Below are 21,452 nucleotides of genomic sequence, written 5' to 3'. Positions count from 1 at the left end.
AAATTGTTGCTTGGAATTTCGGAGACACGTTGTCAGTAGTTCATAGAATAAAAGAACAATGTTCATCTTACTCAAACATTTACCTGTAAACAGTAAAGTCAGAGAGACTGATCATGACTCTTAATTGTTTCCAGAGCTGTATATATAAACCAATAGTTTTGTCTTTATGGAAAACAATACTTCAGGAAGATACTCATGCACTATACTCCACTCTGAATGACAGCCTCTTTTTTATTAGACAAATTATGACACACTTCACCGTTGAAAAGGACAGTAAATACATTCAGATCAGGTCATCAGGATGTGGATGTGATATCCAGCTGTGCTGTCCGATTGGTTTCAAGTAATGTCTGGGAGATTTTATTTTTATTATTATTATTTCTTTATCTTTTGGTCTTTGAGTCTGATCAGACAGAGATAGGTCTGGCTCACACAGCTGAAGCGTTACACAAGTTTTGGCCACTGTGTGAAATTAAACATCGTAGAAAATAACTCTAACAATAGCAATGTGTTAAAACAATTGTTATTTTAAGACGCGAGTTAGAGATTCCAGCGCACGCAGGCTTCCTCTGTGTATCCTTCACGTTAGATTTTGTGCTTTTTGCCTTTCTATTAAAAAGCCTGTGGCAGCTCAGATTAAAGTGTCCACATGTCCTGAGCGCATGTGCTAAAAAGAGAGTCACCTGGGAGGTTGGTGTGGCGAAACGCTTCAATAATGCATTTTGGCATCACGTAACTTAAACTCTACAGGACACATTCCTTTCATGTCTCAAATCTCTTTGTTCGCCAGGCTGTAAGGCGCTAAATTGACTGCATTGGACTGTTTTAGTCATACTGTCTTGTAAGGCTTCCCTCAGTTTTCACGCTCAATGGAAAGGTGGGCACTGGGTACGCTTGATGGTTAGTAAAGAGGCAGAAAGTCCCCTTTGTGAGTCCTCGGAGTAGATGGACGTTATAGACACCGGCGCACCGAGTAAAGCCTTTTAGTTAGCAACAGTTTCAGCAACAATGAACCTTTGAACGAAGGAACACGGACTTTAACTGTCAAGTAAATAAACATCTACACGTCACGTTTTTTTGTTTTCAGAACAGGACAACAACATCACGTTTTAGATATGATGTAAAGCCATAGCAGGGTGGTCTATCGTGTCTACGAAAAGGTCATCAGACCCCACCATCGCCCCAGCCTTGGTGCTCAGTAGCTCAGGGAACCCCCATGTTGTGTCCCACTCCAATGGAGAGGGGCTTCTGGGAAAATTAACGATGATGGAAGCATCAGAGCCGGCCCAAGGCAGGAAATGCAGGAGCTTAGCTGCCACGCCAGTCGGCCTCAGGGCTCCTAATAACACTTAGGATCATAGGGGAAGTTGACAGATGTGGAGATATTTAAAAAAAAAAAAAAACATCTAAACTGCCTTACTTTTTTTTTGCAAAAGCTTACATTCCTCTTGAATCTTTCCAGATTTCTTAACATCAAAATCACCAGCATCAATGTCATTTATTGGGATTTTATTTGAAAGACCATTACAAAGTATGAAATGGTTGGGAAATGTTGCGTGGTTATACTTTTTGTATGTAATTGTAAATCTAAAATGTGTGGATGTGTGGATTTGTATTCAGGTCCCTCAAGACAATATTTGGGGGCATCCACCTTTAGTTGCGATCACACCACCATGTTTGTTCCTCTAGCGTCTTTGCCCATCTAGAGATGGACATTTTTGCAGATACTTCTTAGAATAACAAAGTAGCTGAAGCTCAGTCAGATTGCATGGCAAGCATCAGTGAACATAAATTGTCAGGTCTTATTTTCTGAATTGGATTCCGGTGTGAACTTTGATCTCTGATCACTTAAAAGCATAGACACACTTTCATCTAAACCATTCTTCTGGTCGTCTGTTTAAAGTCACTGTCTTGCTGAAAGGCAAGCCTCCACCCCAGTTTCATGTCTTTTACAAGGTTTTTGGTTTTTTTTAGGATTGCCCTATTTGTGTCCCTCCCCTGAGCTGTACATCTCTGAAGTTCCTCCAAAGTTGCCATAGTCCTGTTGGATGCTTCTCTGATCTATGCTTTCCTTTCCCAGCTTGTGAGTTTAGGTTTGCCGTCAAATATTTTAATATCTCAATTTTGCCCTCATTCCCGCAAAAGAAAATTAGCTTTCACACCTACTGGTAAAAACGGGGTGTTTTTTTACTTGTAGAAATTTATTACATATGGATTTTGTTTTATCATGACTTGAAGAAATGTGCTTTTATTGAGACAAAAAATGTCAGTTGAATGATTTTAAATGATTAGCCCATAGTTTTCAGCCAGGTAACAAAGAGATGAAATAAGTTAGCCTTTCCTATAACAGTTATCTTTAAACACAGGGCTAATCTTTGCATAATTTAAGGTAATAGTTCTTTAGAAGGACCGTGTGGCGGCTAATCACCTATACATGTCCAGAACACACACTGCACGCTTTTTATTTAGGTGTACTGGTATTTTGGTGGGTTTGCAGCCTTGTGATGCATTTTCCATTTTCAAATTAAGATCTAAGAAGTTCAAAGCTTGCCGTTCTGTTTTATAACATAACAGTAAGCTTCTCTACGGTATAAATCAGCTTTATACTTGATTTGACAGCTGTGTTCATTGGTCTTTGTGAAAATTGGGACTTTTACCAAGATTAAATTACAAAAAGATGGACTCTCTTTACTATTTGGGTGACGTCTGGTGGATTTTTTTGCATTTAAATATTTTTGTCTTGGTCAATCACATAAAATACCAATTAAATTTGTCTATAGTGTGACAAAATGTAAAAAAAAAAAAAAAGAAAATTCAAGGGTCGGGAGTGCTTCTGCAAGGCACTGTAGTTACTTTGACCAGACTGCCTGAGCACAGTTGTTCCACAGTGTGTTTGCCCAGTGTAAATATCTTGCTTTTTACCTTTATAATGAATTAATTCAAACAATTTGAAGGTTCATAACTTTGTGTTCCCATAAATCTCTATGAATATTTTGAATCTGAGGCTGTCCTTTGATTCTCTTGGCCCAGCTCTGATTATTTACCCTTTAGCTGATAAAAATCTGAAATGTCAATTTAAGGATTTGTTTGTTTGTTTGCTTTGGCTGACTATTTTCATTTCTGCATTTAAACCAAGGTGTTCAAATGTGGAATTTAAATAATGATGGAGCATGGACAATATAAAATCGTGCCGCTTTAGTTGCTGATGGATGTTAAACTTAATCAGAAGTGGGCCTCCGAATCAAATTCTGCCCAGGGCCCCGTATAACTTTGGGCCGGCTCTGAGAATCACCAACACACCCAGTGACGCACCGTGTGAAGTCAGTGTAATCCGTTTGGGGTGAAAGGTGACAACCTGTCCAGACTGATGTCCGCTTCGCAGTCCTCCAAGTCGCAAACGGAGTCTGTGGCGTTGTCGTTGTTGTGAGAAAACTGTGAGATCCTGTCGAACGTCTCTTCGTGCTCCATACATTCGACCACGTTGGGGATCATGTTGACGTACGCGTTGGCGATCTCCTTGTGGATGATCGTGTCCTGGTTGTAAGAGACCAGCTCGTTGCTGATGTTCACCGTCTCCACGGGTGTGCTGGAGCAGAAGTGGCGACAGCCCAGGAGGCTGGCGAAGGCCTTCCTGAACTCGTTGTTGAAGGCGTAGATGATTGGGTTGAGGGATGAGTTGGCCCAACCGAACCACACGAAGATGTCAAAGGTCGTCTCGCTGACGCACGGCAGGCCCGCGTCTCGGTCCGCAGCCGGCTTGTTGCAGAACGGGACCATGCAGTTCAACACGAAAAAGGGCAGCCAGCAGCACACGAAGACGCCCATGATCACCGAAAGAGTTTTAAACACTTTGGTTTCCCGTTTGATTGAAGTTTTCAGCGTGTTGTGGTGTTGGCACTCTATCCTGTTGCTTCGGCAACTTTGCGCGTGCTCCGCCGCTCTCTCCAGGGACGCTATCCTTCTGATCTGGATCTGAGCAATCCGATAAATCCTGGTGTATGTTACAATCATGATCGCCACGGGAATATAGAAACTTATGAGCGAGGAGGAGATTGCGTATTCGCGGCTCAGACTGGAGTCGCAGTTTTCCTCCAGTTGCCGACTCGCGGAGGAGTTGTGCGCTCCGGCCAACCCGTCGGCGGTGGCTTTGTGCCAGTTCAGCTGGACCGGTATGAATGAAATCAGCACGGACAGTGTCCAGGTGATGCTGATCATGACAAAGGCGACCCGCTGGGTCATTTTCCTCTCGTATCGAAAGGGGCTGGAGATGGCCCAGTACCGATCCACGCTGATGATGCAGAGGTTGAGGATGGACGCGGTGGAACACATGATGTCGAAGGCGACCCAAACGTTGCAAAAAGTGCCAAACGGCCAGTACCCGGCCACTTCTGCTACGGCCTTCCACGGCATCACCAGCACCGCCACGAATAAATCCGACAGAGCCAGGGACACTATGAAGATGTTGGTGACTTTGGTCCGCAGGTGGCGAAAGCGCAGCACCGCGGAGCACACCAGGATGTTCCCCAGCAGAGTCCAAAGGATGAGCAAGGACAGCAGGCAGCCGGTCACCGTGCGCACCACCACATCCTTCCCGCCGTCGTTTGTCGCCTCTGTTTCAGTGCTGTTCCACATGATCTCTCCGAGGGGCGCCGGCAAGGAATCGATCCCCTGCACCGAAGAGAGATACCTGGCCGGGTTCTCCATTTCCCTCCCTCACCTCTTCTCTTCAAGTAAAACTACAGTCCGTATCTCCGTGCGTGCGAGCGGGCTCAGCTTTCAGCCAGTCGCCGGACTGTCCGCGATGACCCGCTGGGCAGCCACCTTGATGCGCAGCACAGAATAGAGGGAAAGCAAGAGCAGGGAGCTTTGGAATTAAACCAAACGACGCACACGGCGCGCTGAAGGACCCAAACGCGGCGAGCAGGGGGGGAAGCATATTGGGGAAAACCCGGTCGCTCCGGTCGTGTGACCGGGCTGCCCCTCTGGATCCGTCAGTCCAAGATATTCTGAGCACGGTGAGGACGAGAAGGGAGTCCCTCCAGCTTTACTCTCACACACATCGACGCACGCTCACACGAACACCCAACCAGGTCTTGGCGCATGCACCATTACGCCTTCTTTGTGCGTGGCGTCAACGCACAATTGCGCACTGGGGACCAACAAGATGTCTCGTTGGGACACTCCAAAGGGCGTAATTAAAGGCTTCACAATAAAAGAAGAAGAAGAAGAAGAAGAAGGAAAAGAAAACGATTTTCTTTTTTTCTTCTTGTGGTAATTTTGTGCCTGCTTTATATTTAACGCCATGCAGTGAACGAAAAATAAATAAGAGAAGCAGCAAGGCGTTCCACATAAGATAACCGGGTTGCAACTTTGCGAAAGTATTCACACCCCTCAACTTTCTCATGCTTGAGATACTTTGAAACAACAATAAAACAATATAAAGCTAAATGTGGCACTCATTTGCATCCAGCCCGGTTTGCTCTGCTACACCTAAATCAGATCCAGTCCACGAAAGAAGTAAACAGAACAATCCTGTGTGGGTTTAAAATCCAAGTAAAACTTCAGGTGTTCTCCGTAGACCTAAGATATTTGTTGGGTAACATTAGTGAGCAAAATACACCCTAGACTAAGAAATGTCGAGGGATAACGGGGCAACGGTGTCACAAGCGTTAGATATTTCAACAAAGCTCTGTTGGAAAGAGTATGCCACGACTGCAAAACCGACCAAGACACGACTATCTACTCCATATTGACAGGCAGGTCAAGGAGAAGACTGTGGCGCAGAGATCCGAAACTCAGGTGGGAGAATCTGTCTGTCATAAGAACTTTCCCACAAGCCCCACAGAGAACACGGCAAATACACACACGCTGGTAATTTGAGACCAAAATGTAACTTCTTCTTTTTCTTTCTTTTTGGCCAACACGCAAAACATTGTCTGGGGGAGAAACAAATGGCGCACAGCAAACCATTCCCAGGCTGAAACCAATTTTTATTTGTAAGAATAATAAATAATAATCATTAAAAAAAAACATGTATCCTTATCGAGAAAATGTAGGGGGAAAAAAAGGTCAAACGATTCGAATAAGGCTTTGTACTCTAACACAGCAAACTGCCTGACAGTTCGCTGAACAACCAACACAGACTCTGTCCGTGGTGCTGAAACGCAGGCAGCCCGCAGCAAAGACAATCAGGATGTATTTTAGGAGCAAACAAAAAAAAAGCTCACGTTCAAACATATTTTTAGCACTATAGTTTAAGAAAATATATCCTTCATTTTTATTTTTTATTTGTTTTACTTATTTATATGTGTATATATGGGCTGCCATTTCGACACTTCAGTGTGCTGGAACATATTTCTCGGACTATTCCTGATCCCAGGTGCTTGTTTACCCCCCGCCCCTCTAACAATCCCTGACTGGAGGTCAAAGCTCACCCTCTTCAGGGACTTTTCTTTTCAAAGCCGGTGAGTCACACACTCGCACTCATCGGGCTCGGAGAGCGAGGAGCGCCGCGTCGCCGTGTGTCAGTGCAGCGGCAACATCGGCGCGGCTTCCGCCTCTGAAACGTCACGGCTATTTTTAGACGTGTCTGCGTGCCTGTCAAATCGTTCAGACACTCTGCTGGAATAATCCCCTTGACGTCCGGTGCCAAATTCTCTCGGAGTAGCCTGACCCATAATCTGCGGGGATCAGGCCACGCCAGGAGGCGAAACGGCAAAACGGCGTCCCATCCAGCATTTAGGATACCTCTGCACTTCGCAAACGTCACAAGGGCGTTATGCATACATTCAAGTGTTGTGAGGGAACCTTTGTTTTTCGTCGCTAAAGCCGCAATGGACTGATTTCTTTTTCAAACAAACGGGGGGGGAGGGGAAACAACAACAGAATAGCCTATCACAATTTAAAAATTCAACATGAAAAGAGAAATATTTGTTTCGAGTTTCTTTTTGCTCTTTGGAAGTCGCTTAAAACTAGATTTGTATTTGTCAAAGATTTTATGGGCTCCCCAAACACAAGCATTTAGTGAAAAGCAACACGCTTAAGAAATAAAAGTGGCCGTTGTGCTTCAAACCAGTCTGGCTCCACCCAGTGGTGTGAATGGGTGCTGCAGTCGGACGTACATCTCACTGCCTCACCAACAAACCCTTGACTGATGGAAAACGTCCGTAAACAGATTTCACTTCCAACACGATGATGTTCTCTAAACTAAACCCATCTACTGCAGCTCGGGTTGTATGCGTGTGTGCGAGTTGGAAGGTGAACTTCCACCATTGTTTGCAGTCTCTAACAATTTTCCCTGTGCTCCGGTTCATCCGTCTTGCCACCAACTCTTGCCAACTTCCCTGTCACTGCTGGAGAAAAGCATTCCCACGGCATAAAGCTGTTACCACCATGTTTCACTGTGCGGACGGTGTGTTCAGGGTGATGAGGAGTGTCAGCTTCTGCCTCACACAGCATTTTGCGTGTGCAAGCAGAGTCATCGCACGCATTATTTTCTCCCACTTCACAATCATGCTATATTTGTTGTTTAAAGTCCCAATAAATGTTTGTGGTTGCAAAGTGAAGTGGAAACGTTCAAGTGGTATCGGTCCTTTGTAAGACAGAAAAAAAAAAGGAAAATATGATAAGTCTTAAGTTTGAAAAAGAAAATATTTTTTTATTGTATGCACAGAGTATGTACATATTGATGTAATCTCTTGAAAGCAGAATTTAATCAAGTAGACAAAAAATGTCACGGCAGCTGAGAGATTTTTTGATCAGAGTAGCAGAATATACAGGACTACAGTAATATGCGAGAATAATTTATTTTTTTGTTGTTTTTTGTTTTGTTTTTTTTTTGTTTGCTTGTTTGTTTCCCACAACTTGGCACATAGAAAACCCGAAAGCATAGCACCAGGCTGAGAACTCAATCGGACACCTGAATAAAACCTTCGGCAGAATTTCATAGTAACGTCTTTAGTGCAAAGTTTTGTCCCAGGCTGTGATTGTTTTTATTGCATTTCCATTAGTGACAGCACTCATCTGTGGTGGCTGGTAATGGCAGCAACGATATTTTCTGGTATGAAATTAAAGAAGTATCTATCCTGACACGTGATAACAGTGTGAATTTTATCTGGATCACAATTAATGTAATCATTTGAAATACACGTTCCAATCAGATGAACAGATTATAGATTCAGAGCGTACAACGACTCTGATGGCTGAGAGACGAACGAGCTGAGAACTTGAGTCCAACTAGTAGCAAAATGCAAAAAATGTAGTGATAAGATTGTAAATGCAAACTTGAAATTCTACTATGCATTCTGGTTTACTACTCAGTCTAAACTTTAAACATTGATAAGTGAGAACGTCATCCATTTACATTGTATGCAGTGGCTGCACTGTTAACTTTTGGATATTGTGACTCGGTCAGTGTTCTACAGTCTGTATTTAGTCACGATTATGAGAATATATAATGTGCATTTCAGATTAAGCATTCAGTTCTACAATGGATTGTACCCAAGTTGAAACAATTATCATAACAGATTAGAAAGTACTAAAGATTCCCTATAAATATAGCAAAATATCTATATTCTCCATATAAATATATATAAAACGCTTTCTGTTATTCTTCAAGGAGCACAGGCTCTATGGTTTGTCTCTCCAAAGTTTATTTTTACTTTCAAGTCTGCAGCAGAAGTGACCCTGATGGCCTCCTGAACAGTTGACCTGCGCTGCGCTGTGGTGCAACGGCTGGGGACTGGTTGTTGGATGCTGGCAAGGGTTCCGGTGCATCTTGTCGGGCAGCGTTCGCCGGATCTTCGGTCAGACTCGGCGAAACACCTCGAACAGGGAGGCCACGGAGTGCATGCGGTAGAAGAGGCTGAGAGGAATGGCAAAATTGAGAACAGTGGTCCACCTGCTGAAGCCGAACGTCTCCTCTTCCAGGCCGTTGTCGTACTGCGGCCTGCAGCCGAAGGCGGGAAGTATCCACAGCTGAAAGAAGAAAAGGTGTGGTTTTTAAAAAAAAAAAAATTTTTTTTAATGAAACAAGGGGAAACGTGACTCACTGTTGCAGAAATGATACTTTACACTCATTATTACCGGAGTCATATGTCCGTCCGGTTGAATAGAAACCCTTTCACATTTTGTCATTAGAGTTTCAAATTTCAATGTTTCAATATTTCGGTAGCGAAACACAAAGGAGTTTTTCATTGGAAAGTAGAAGAAAATGACAGATTGCTTTCAAAGTTTAAAACACATAAAACTCAATCAATGTTTGCCGTGCACATGTACTCAGCCCCCTTTACTTTGATACTCCTAAATAAAATCCAGTACAACCCCTTGGTTTCTAAACCAACCTAATCAGTGAACAGATTCCGCCTATGCAGTCTCTAAGGGCCTCAGAGGTTTGCTGGACAACAGTAGTTAACAAACACCATCATAAAAACAAAGGAACACAGGACACGTCAGAGAGAAAGTTGTGGAGGAGCTGAAAAAGCTCGGTTAAATATTCCAGGCTTTGAACATCTCACAGAGCTGATGTTCAATCCATCACCTGAAAGTGATGAGAGGACAGCATAATTAAAAACCCAACAAATCGTGGCTTACGCTACGCTGACAGACTTGGCTAAAGTGAGCATTAATCAGAGCAGCAGCCAAAAGGTCCATTGAAACTCTGGAGGAGCTGCAGCGGTCCAAAACTCAGGTGGGGCGTTCTGTCGCTATTAGCTGTGCACACACAGAAAAATTGTTGGAAGAAAGCCACAAGAAATCTTGCTTGCAGTTTGCCACAAGCCACATAAAGGATACAGAAAAATCAGCACTAGATGTCAGCCCAAAGAAAATGGTAGTGGCAGCATCATAATCGGGGGTTGCTATTCCTCAGCAGAGGAAGAGTAGTTGGACAGAGTTGAAGGGAAAATGGACAGAGTTAACAACAAGGAAATCCCGTAGAGGTAAGACTTGGTTTGTCTTCCAACCGAACAAAAACTTAAATGTACAGACATGTACATTTAGTGACAAAATGTGAAAACATTTGTTTTGTGAGCACCTTTGAAAAGTATGATACTCAAATAGTTGCATACTTCACCAGAGCGTTAGTAACTCTGGAGGGAATGCTATGTGCACATAATATCTTGTATAAATTTAGGATTTTCCAGTTGCAAGGTTTCTAAAAGTTTGTTTTTTAAGTATGAGACTGAACCAAGACAGTAATAGGCAACACAATATTTTTTTTTAAATGGAGGGAGACAGTCATGTAGTATGAAAACACTAGTTCTTCAATTCATTGCAAAACCCAAAATAAGTGCCACAAATTTTAGGCAGTAGATTATTACTACGACTCGAAAGTTTGATCGAGTTACTTTACAAGCTAGGTTGTGAATCCTGTTTACATGGTTTTGACGGTGTGTAGAAAAACGTACCGAAATATTGCACAATAACAGGAAAACAGCAATGTTCTTCAGGACGAGCCTCTTCATATTTAAGGGTTCCGCAGCGTGAATGTCAATGGGCAGCGGCACATTCGACTGCTTCCGCTGAGATCCGTACTCCTGTCCGTTCTCCTCCTGCTCGTTCTCCATGGAACTGGAGCCCTCACCTGGAGACTCGTATGCCTGGTTGTCAATCCCGTTTAAGGGAGGCAGAGACGAAGTCACCGAGAAAACCTCCGGATTGGTGGGCAACTCCGGGTCCGCCTTCTCTAAGCTCTCCTGCTGGCGATAAAGGGACTCGATGATGAAGAGGTTCTGGATGTACTTCTCCAGAATAATTAGGAGGGAGTAGATTAGGTTGGTCCAGCGGTAAGGAGGGTCACTCTTGCTGCTCAGTACTGACACGATGCTGCACCAGGACATGAACCAGGAGCCCAGGGCCGACCCGAACAGCAGCTCCGTGTCCAGCTGTCTCGAAGGGTTCTTTGATGCGTCAAGAGGCATGTGGTTGGCGCGGTAGATGAGCAAACCCAGAGCGCCGGCAGAACACATGACCACCAGCACGACGATGCCGTAAATGTAGAACATAGAAATGGCTGACAGGTGAACTTCCAGGGGGCCCGGTAACCGTGTAATGTAGACCACCAGTATTCCTATAGTGCTGACCAGTGCGAGGAGACCTAGAATGGGGCCTAAAGTCAACCCCTGGGTTTTGGTGACCAGACTTTTTCTGTTTGAGGATATGTCAATGGTGCGTCCGATGTTTTTCCACATGACGAAAAGCAGCGCAGAGACAAAGATGTGGTACTCGATGTTGAACGGAAAGAGGTACGTGAAGCTCCGGGAGAACAGGGCGCATGTGGCTGTCGTGCAGTTGCACTGCAGCGCCGGCTCCTCTGGAAAACAGGTAAAACAAGAATGCGTACAAAGACATGAGAGACAAATTGTGAGTTACACAACAAAATATCGTTGTTATGCCAACCATTATTAAAACACGCCCATCTATTGAGACGTAACAATGGAAGAAACTAAAAGGCTTAAAAAGTGTCGCAAGTACTGTGAGTTTAGTGAAGGGCAGAAAGAGTCTGTGAACAGATAACAATGACATGATGAAATCTAAAACAAAGGAGACTTTTTAAATAAAATAACAATAAGTGTGCAGGAGTAATTAAGTAATATTACCACACTAACCATAACATTGCAATATTAACCAAATGGATACAGAGAAACTCATCTGAACAGAATTTTTGTAATTCAATGAGATTCCAACAAATCTTGTTATATTTAGGCCTAAATATAATATTGGGTTGACTAATATGCAGCAATTGTTGCTATTTTGATGTGCAGATTAGATGTTTTAGTTCAAAACATTTTACAATATAAAGTCTCATTAATGAAGACACAAACACTGGTCTCTAAAAGCAACTCTAATGTAAGGGATATTAAGAATATGTGAGGAGGTTATTTGCACAACGCAAATGTTCACTCTTAGCAAAGAGTTCAAAATGCCTAACAGTAACATAATAATATTAGATATAATATTTAATCCAATTTAGTTTATTTATGTAGTGCCAATTCATAGAACATCTTTACAAGGAAAAAAGTCAATTCAATCCAATCATAGATATATTTCAGTCAATCCTACTTATAAAGCAATGCAGTAAAGTTAACTGTAATTGGTGCATTTTTATATATATATATATAATCAGTAGGTTTGAATTAGTTAAATGCTTCTTGGGAATTCAGTGAAATCAAATATATCACCTGTTGCTTTGCGTGTGTAGTTGCACATGTTTACGATCCAGCAGCACGCTATTTTATCTGAGAATTATCAATCTATCAGTTTATTCGCTCAGTTTAACAAACGCCATCATTAAGTCACAAAATCACATACCTGTCATTTCTAATGGAGTTAAACAAAAGGCCGTTTGCCCTCCCATTCTTCCTGCTGTACATTTGGTGCCCTGCTAGGCGTCGATGACATTTTAACCCTACACTGTCAGGCGGAAATAAGTGAGAAGTGTGCTGCTGTTGAGTATTGTAAAGGTAATATCCAATACAAAAATATAATAATAAACTAATTTGTAACATCTTCAAACGTGTGATGTTTTCCATCATATTTACACAACAGGGACATTATTAAACCCAATAAGAGTTCATTTCTGTCATCCTGGGTCTACCAGGCCAGACGGGATTCCTAACTGGTTCCAAAGTTTGCTTTGGAACCAGTTCTTATAAAGAATATCAAGAACATACTTTAAAATATTAGACCAGTCAAACCAGTTCAATTAGTTTTTAATAATCTCTTTTTACGCACTAAACTGGTGCATAATCAGCATTATTTCAGCAGGCTTCAACTTGCCAACATTTCCATTCACTGTTTGAGTAAATCCTCCTAAGCCGCAGCAATGTTTCTAATAAACAAACACAAATGGATCAAACACTGGATTAGCTCCACCTCCAGCAACAGAACAAAACGTGATTACATAAAAATGTGATTACATAAGAATTTGTATTCTTTTGAAGTTGTATAAGGTGTATATTGAAATGAACAAATATGTACATTTTAAGTTAGGGTTTTAAAACAACTGGTAAAATGATATATTTACACACACCGTGTGAAAAGACGTTTTCCTCTTTGACATTAAATCAGTTTTTTTATATATATTTCAGGTTAGTCAGGATGAGCAAAATGACAGAATAATAAATAACATAAGAGACATTTTTAGAGGATTTCTTTCCACTAATTTCAGAAGTTACCTTTTCATCTTTCTTTAAGCAGTTTTAAAAAAAGTTCATATGAAATGGCTTCATAAAGTTCTGATTCAAGTTAAATAGCGCATTGGCGCACTTTAAGGCAACACCTCAAAAATACGACTTCCTGCGTCCTTTTGTAAAAATCTGCAGACCTTTCTTTTTATGAGACATTTTCTGTCATTTGATGAAACAAACTGTAAGACTTTTAGCCATAATGAGCATCAATGCATTTGGAGGAAAAGAGTAAGCTTGCCAATCTCTGAACTTCATCCCAAATGTGAAGCATGGAGGTGGCAGCATTATGTTGTGGGACTCTTGCTTCCCCTCTTCTATTTTATGAAGGGGGAATTTGTTCCCTTCATAAAATAGATGGCATCAAAAGCATCAACATTTCAAGACATCAGCCACACTCAACGTTTTGGAGCGATCATCACAAAGCTCTCATCTCAGTACCAAACCATTTGACCAAAGTCGTACAATTTAATTTTAATAATGCTAAGAAATGCATGTCAACTTTTTTTGTCCTAGCTTTCTGTTGTTCCCCCAACTTTCTGACTTCATATTACTTTATATATTGCATGTCTTTTCAATTTCAACAAGTATTTTTTTATGCCATATTTCGACTTTTCTCTGGAACTGAACTCATTCTTAGGTATATAATATTAAGTAATTTTCCTAACAACAATAAATCAAAGTTCTTCACCTGGACAGTTTTTGTTGCTTTTCCGTGTTCAGTCATAGCAGGTAATATTCTACTGATTTGAAATTTCCCCCGTTACCTGAACGCACCTGCAGTTGAATGTATGTTTTATACTTACCCACTGCGTGTAAAGCCCACTGTGGTTATTGGTTGCCCCCAGGGGCACACCTTAACAAAACCCTGCCATGTGCCCCAACCCCCCCACCCCCAGGAGGTGGAGCTGCACCTTTTAATTAAAAGGGGACCAGTCAGGGTGCAGCCACCCTCACAGCCAGCCGGATATGAGGAGGAGCAACTGAACCCCCCAACCCCAGGCTTAGATGTATCAGTTACTGTAATTGCAGCACCCTTGGGACTAAGCAGCCTTGGGATAAAGATGTCTAGGGTCAAGCGGGGGGGTTGCCAAAGTCGGCAGCGGTGGCTGAAGTGTGCGGAAAGGGCCAGGAAGGGGGCAGCCAGGACCAGCAAATCTGTGCTCCACTGTGAAACCTAATAGAGAGATGTTCGACACAAACAAGACCTACTGGGAGGCTAAGCTTCCCTCCCTTCCCCTCTCAGACCCTCCTCTCTTTTAGTTTTCTTTCATCCATTGAAGCGAGCTCTCAAGTGGACAAGTGTACTTTTCTTCTGAGGTACAAGGCAGCAATCGACCTACTGGCCCTTACCTGTGGTGATATTTTGAAATTCCAGGCCGGAGGTTTGTCTGATGTGGTTGTTCATAAAATGCTCGGTCTCCGACATCACGCCGTTGCACCACAGGATGAGGTTGGTGAAGACCGCGTGCATCACTCCAAACCTGAGTAAACATTTATGTCATAATCATGTAACAGCGTGTGGAAATGGTTGGTGTCTTACACTGCAAGTATTTTTTAGATACATGGTACAAAAAGTCTGAAAGGTGGGATGTGCGTTTCTATTCTTTTAACATGACTCTCAAATAATAAAACACTAGAGTTCAAATACCTTTCAAATGTCTCAAAGCTCTTGATCACATCCTTGATGTGAAACCAGAGAAAATGTACCTAAAAAGTAGAAAAAAGAGAGAAGAAAAAAAACAACACAAAAGTAAACGTCTTGAAAGGCTTGTAAAAACAAAATCAAATTAAGTTCACAGTTCCGGCATTTGGCACAAATGCCACCGTTATATGTTCAAAAATGATTACTAATCTTAAATTGAGTGTTTAAGTCTCTTTAAAACACAGATTTGTGGGGTGCTGTGGTGGTGCAGCACAACCCACATATTGTGACCGGTGGTCACAGGTTCAACTCCCAGCCTGGCGACATTTGCCGCATGCCTTCCCCCTCTCATTACCTTCTTTCCTGTCAAACTACTTTCAAATAAAGGCCACTAGAGCCAACAAAACTGTTTAAAAAAAACCTTTGCCATATGAGGTTACACTCAAATAACATGGAAAAGGAGATGATTACAGTGTTTCTGCAACAAAGGGCACTTCTTTATCCAGGGTTCTTTGGTGGTACACACATAATAAGGACCTAGCTGGTAAAATGCTGAGAAAAGATTATCACGTCGATGATATTAAAGCAGGTTTGTAAACTTACCTGTGCTATGGTGTGAACTACATGGGTGACAGGATAGACTACGTACACTTCCGACAAGCACAGCCGATATCCGATGTAGTATCCGATTTTCAACGCGTCCATGATCAGTGAGAGGACAGCGAGAAGAGTTAAACCACCTACAAAGGAAAAAAAAAAGAAACAAATTCCACAATGTTTGTCATTTACAGTGACTTGGAAAAACAGCCATAAGCACGAAACGGTTCAGTGTCTTCTGGAAACTGATTTGACAGAAAGTAGCACATACTGTAATTATAATTTTTTTTTTGTTTTTGTTTTGGTTCAAAATGAGGCATGAAATTATATGATCTATGTTCGCCATCTACTGTTGCCAGTTTCCTCGCAGCATGATGGTGACATCATCATATTCCACCATGGAGGACGGTGTGATCAAGGTTGATACAAGAAAAGAAAAGAGAAAAAAAGAGTAGAATTTCTGTCTAATTTGACCAGAGCATCTTCTTCCACATATCTGCTCTTATAATTTTTTATTTAACTTAAAGGTTTCTGGTCTTTACGACACTCACTCAATTTTCACATTTAATACTGTTTTCTATTAAAATGTGACTTGTTGAGGTTGCCTAGGATCTTATTTAGGGGGCGTTGCAGTGAAGGTTGGCGAATATGTAAGCCACACTTTCCAGATTTTTGTTTGCAGTTGCAGCCTAACGTCGATCTGTCACATAAAACCACATCGAAATGCATTGAAACAGACAAAATGTGAAAAAAGTTAAACGGGTGTGAATACTTCTTCAAGGCAATGCATATCAGTATTTAAACATAGAAAAACCGCGTGTATGCTTTTGTCCCCCTGATGAAAAAATATATATATACTGCTCAAAAAATTAAAGGGAACACTTAAACAACACAATATAACTCCAAGTAAATCAAACTTCTGTGAAATCAAACTGTCCACTTAGGAAGCAACACTGATTGACAATCAATTTCACCTGCTGTTGTGCAAATGGAACTTTGTACAGAACAAAGTATTCAATGAGAATATTTCTTTCATTCAGATCTAGGATGTGTTATTTGAGTGTTCCCTTTATTTTTTTTGAGCAGTGTATATCCATAAATGTCCACAACTTTCTCTCCTGCAGATCATCTAACGGGACGCTTATGCATCTGATTGCCTCCTCTAGCTCACCTCTTATCCAGCATGTAGTGGCATTGACGTCCCTCTCGGTTCGTGTTTTCCCCTGGCTGCGCCTCACCAGGATGTACCACATCATCCAGATCAGCTGCAGTATCATGAGGCTTGTGGTGAAGGACAGCAGGTCCTTCTCCTCAACGGAGGCCTTTTGTTGCGCGATGGCCAGCATCAGCGCCACCCCGACCAGCAGCACGTTTATCCCATACTGAGCGCTGAGCAGCTCCGCGTTCTTCCTCGGGTAGTCCCCCGACAGCTTGAGCTTGGCGAAGACCTTCTTGTCCCGTATGGAATCGGAGGATGACGAGGAAGAGGAGCTCTGGCTGTACTTGTTCAGGGACATGATGCTCAGGCCGCCGTGTTCCGCCACCTGCGGGTTAATGTGCAAAAGCTGCAACGGTGCGAGGAAAAAGTTTTTGCGCGCTATAAGTGCATCAGAGGGAGGCCAGGTGAGCTGCGGATTTCCACAGGGCGCTGACTCAGAGGGATACAAAGAGTGCCAAGCATGAACTCGATCTTCAAGGTCCGGCTCAGTGGTTACGCACAAGCTCCAGTGTCCAGCCTCGTCCGGGATTGACTTGATAGATGCCAGTGTCGCCTCGTGGGCCTAACCCCGAAACACAAATATCTGCGCGTCTAATAAGCCCGCTGAGTCACATCAAATGAGGGTTTTAATTACGTTCATAGGTGATCCCAGGGATCCGCCTTGTGGAAACACCCATGTTCCTAAGAAGCTGGTTGATCTCCCTGTGTCAGCCATGTCGACTATTCATTGTCTAAGAAAAGCTAAGACCTACCACGTAAACTTCACCCACACAGCAGAAAAACACGTTTCGCCCAAATCCTGCGCCTCAGTCCAACTGGCGGACACCGTCTCGCTGGCAGCCGTCCAGGTGTTGAGCTGAAAGACAAGAGGACCAGTTCACACTCCGTCTACCGAGAGTAGATGATACGAGGCAGATCACTGATGTTAGATGATCAAAAAAAAAAAAAACACCATCTATTGTTTAATTCACAATGGCTTGTTGTGCAGTCACGGAGATTTAATAGATGATCGGAATACAGACTGGTTAAAAGCGGAGGCGTCTGCAGGTAATTTGCGTAACAAAGGTGGGACTGTCCAGAAAAACTGAGAGAAGGTCAGATGGGTGAAAGATTGGATTTTGAGAAATCTTGTCTATATAAACACATACTTTTACAGTAACCTGCAAGCACACCCATAAATAAAACGGAACCTGGATACCTGGTGGGACTTTTTATTATTACTTTAAAAAAAAGAAAAGAAAAAAAGCTTGGGTTAGTTGTTACCTATCCTCAGGGTTTCTCATTCCTTTTTTTTATTATTTAAATGCATAAAATATGTTGCTAACATTTTCTCATTATACAACTAAGGCAAAATGACAATAATTAAAAAACGTAACAATTATAACAGAAATAAATTATCCAAGGTGAACTCGGACGATGACGTTGGGGAAAAAAAGACATAAGCTGCTAATCTCGAACACACACACAAAAAAGATTTCCCACTGCAAAAGAAAGAAATTAATACCTGGAAATGCTATTTAAAAAAATAAATTGAAAATTAAAAAAGCAGCGCTAATAATTCTTTCATGATTTAAATTTAAATAGAGACGTTTTCAGAACATTTTATTTGACATCAAAAAAGTAAATGTAGTCTTTATGACGTGTCATATGGTTTTAAAATAGTGTTTTGTTGTTTTGGTGAACGTTCGTATAAATATGCTCCATTTATGCAAAAAAAAAATATATATATATATACATATATATATATATATATAAAGTAGGCTCAAAATGAAACACAAAAATTGAGGTTACAGTGATATTCTAAACTAGGACAAAATTAAACAAACGAAGGCGGCTCCCCGGAGCCATGTGGAAAAAAACAACCGATGACTAGACGTGTCTGTGTCCTGCTGAACATTTGTTAAATCACGGGTCTCGCTAATATGTGATATGTTACCGACGCGATGCAGACGACAACCTCGGTGCTGCAGCAAGTGATCACATTATCATTCCGGCTCCCGTCTAAGTGGGTCAAACAGATAAAGTAGACACTGCAGCGGGACGTCCTAAATGAGTGAATGAACAGCGTGGCGGAGAAGATTTTCCCAGATTTGGAAAATTCTTTTGTTTTCTGGTGACAGAGCACTTTCTCAAGAAAAGAAAAAAAATCCTTCAGTGGGATGAACTTTGTGTCACCGCTGCAGATTACAGTCGTCCGTTTGAGTATTGACTTGATCACTGATGATCAACGAGACGACAGAGAGAAGATCCGTTCCTTATCAGCAGGCTGTGTAGAGGGACAGATTAAGTTGGAAGCACTGATTGAATTTTTCCAATCAAGAAAAACAACTCGGTGACATTTAGGCCACAATGGTCGGATGCATGTTTGGCCTTTTGCTTGACGTCTTCTGCTTGCTGAAGTTAGCACTATGTGGGAATAAGCCACCCATCGACTTTCTGTATTGTTTTAACTGTGTTTAAAGCAGAATATCACTGACAATATGAATGCAGCGACTCTGAACGTAAGAGCCAGAGCTACTGGTTTAGATTGAAGCATATTTAATGTTTACTGGTCCAGTCAAAGACCACATCTAAATTCAACCGAGCATCTTCTGTGCAAAGATTTGGCACCTGATGTGCTTCTAATCCACCTGGGCTAACCTGAAAGTTAGAAATAGCAACAAAAAAGAAATTGTCTGTAAAACTCAGACAAATCTGGTTTTGATAACACCACCACCCAAAATGTTATGTTTTGTTATTACTACAGCTTTCTCTGCATTTTTAAACCCAAATATTACACACCTTGTCACACTGACATATGGTTTGGCACTATACAAATAAAAACTAATTTGATTAGACCAGTGGTTCTCAAATGGGGGTACGTGTACCCCTGGGGGTACGTGGAGGTACTGCAGGGGGTACGTGAAGCTTTTCAAAATATCTTTAAAAAAATCAGTAGGCTCCTCATAATAAGTCTTGGGAAAAATTATTTTGTAAAAAGTTTGATAAAATATAAATGTGTGTTCATGCACTGAATTTTATATTCAGTATTTAGTTTCAATATCCTTTAAAATAAAACGGTTTGACTGGTTTTATACCTTCCTGGTGGTCACCGTCTTCTGTTTTTCTTTTTTGTTTAACCATGCAATGTTTGCAATATGGATGTATTTGTCAGGTTCACTGATATAAGTTGTTTGGCTTTAATAAATCAGACAGTGATTTTACAGCACTGTACCTCTTTTTAATTCCAAAAATGTTTTGCCCGTGTCAGGGGGTACTTGACTCAAAATATATTTTTAAGGGGGTACATCACTGAAAAAAGTTTGAGAACCACTGGATTAGACTAATAAATTAATATTTATGCGCATAGAGTTCTACTTATGTGGTCATCTGGATTCTAGCTGAGGCGGGCTGGAGTTTGTTTTGCCCGTGGGTCTTGCATTTGACATGTGCTCAACATGAATCTGTTTCTGGGGGAGATCCTATTAAAAAAAATATTTAGGCAAACTTGTTGCAGGAATGGCGATAAGAGCTATTGTGATAAGCCACCAGGACCTCATTATCCTCTGGTGCTGACCGCCTCCCCGCCCTCCACCTTCTCCAGGAGTGTACAAAAGTGCAAAGTGTCAAGTGCTTGAAGGCACATCCAAGAGAAAACGGGCCAAAACTCACCAACCGGTCTCTGAAATTTAGTTGGCTGGCCAGAATAGGACTCAAACGATGTCGGATAAAATGTCTTCCTGTGTTCCGCTGCTTCGATCCTACTGAGAATCAGCGGATGCCTTTCAAATTTTGAGATTCACGCTCAGAAGAAAGTGCGTCTCCTTTGTGCAACATTTTGGACGCAGCAGCTGCTGTTTCAGGTTAAGGTGATGACGAGCGGTTCAAGCGAAATATCAATCAATCTGCATTCAAAGGCCGAGACAGAACTGATATTTTTAACAGTGTGAGATTAAGCCTGTCATGATACATTTTGCTGGACGATCAATTCAGTGACGCAAAAAGTGGCTATGCAGTGAATGCAACGCATAGGGGCGCTGCACTAGAGGGGGCGCAAAAACGATGTGGGGAATGTTTTTTCTAGTCAGCATTTTATGTACTTAACAGCTGTTTGTGTATGAAATAAGCAATAACAGAGGAACAGCACTGATTAGGCACAACAGGTTTATTCCGTATTCCTATAAATGTCTGATAGACACACCTATCACACACATCTCAACAATAAGTGTAATAATAATGACCAAAACAAAACACGGGGAATAGTAAGGTCAGCTAAATTGTAGTTGCGGGACCTAAATAGGACCCCCCAAAAAGCCCCACGAACTGACGCTGTAGTCACGGTTGCTTAGAGACGGACACTACGCAACCTCGTCTTTTCAAAATGTCCACCCGATACCACACCGTCCTTAGAAGTAAAACCTCTGGCAAAAATACAGACGTGAGGAGGAAGACGCCCATTCCAGGCTAAACAATCACAGTGACATTTAATAGGGGCATTAAAAAATATGTGTCGGCGATTTTCAGTGGGTTGTTTGATATCAGACAGAATGGGTCAGGAGAGGAACCGCAGAACCTAAAGAACCAGACATCAGTCTCTTCATCCCGCAGTCATTTCCTGAGACCGAAAAATAATATCAATGGCACTTTAAAGAACAAATCATACAAATAGATTAATAAATAAATTAATAAATGCGAAGAGAAACCGTTTATTTTTTCAACAATAAAAACACGTTTGTTAGGATTGTGTAGGAAAAACGTTGATATCTTTTATAAATACAGTGTTTTGTGGTCAATATTATTTCACCATTTTATTAATGTGGGTTGGGAG

The 21,452-nt window shown here is 41.8% G+C and overlaps 2 protein-coding genes across 3 annotated transcripts; both read right to left on the bottom strand.

Moving 5' to 3' along the window:
* Positions 1-211: 211 nt before the first annotated feature.
* Positions 212-5,452, bottom strand: drd5a (dopamine receptor D5a). The gene has a single exon (XM_028001763.1). The coding sequence runs from the start codon at positions 4,702-4,704 to the stop codon at positions 3,322-3,324; it is 1,383 nt and encodes a 460-aa protein (XP_027857564.1). The 5' UTR covers positions 4,705-5,452; the 3' UTR covers positions 212-3,321.
* A 2,179-nt stretch (positions 5,453-7,631) lies between these two features.
* On the bottom strand, positions 7,632-20,724 carry otop1 (otopetrin 1). 2 transcript variants are annotated; one of them, XM_028001848.1, is made up of 8 exons: positions 20,297-20,724; positions 17,398-17,501; positions 16,598-16,970; positions 15,433-15,569; positions 14,836-14,894; positions 14,538-14,668; positions 10,407-11,311; positions 7,632-8,976 (listed from the first exon to the last, which is right to left on the bottom strand). In XM_028001848.1, exons 3-8 carry the CDS (start codon positions 16,941-16,943, stop codon positions 8,806-8,808), a joined length of 1,749 nt encoding a protein of 582 aa, XP_027857649.1. In that variant the 5' UTR covers positions 16,944-16,970; positions 17,398-17,501; positions 20,297-20,724; the 3' UTR covers positions 7,632-8,805. The 2 variants fall into 2 exon arrangements, with proteins under 2 accessions (XP_027857649.1, XP_027857648.1); XM_028001847.1 differs by having other exon boundaries at positions 16,598-17,501.
* Positions 20,725-21,452: the final 728 nt, after the last annotated feature.

The sequence above is a fragment of the Xiphophorus couchianus genome, chromosome 20 (genome assembly GCF_001444195.1).
Source record: "Xiphophorus couchianus chromosome 20, X_couchianus-1.0, whole genome shotgun sequence".
In the NCBI taxonomy this organism is placed as follows: Eukaryota; Metazoa; Chordata; class Actinopteri; order Cyprinodontiformes; family Poeciliidae; genus Xiphophorus; species Xiphophorus couchianus.
This window is presented reverse-complemented; position numbering and strand designations above follow the sequence as displayed.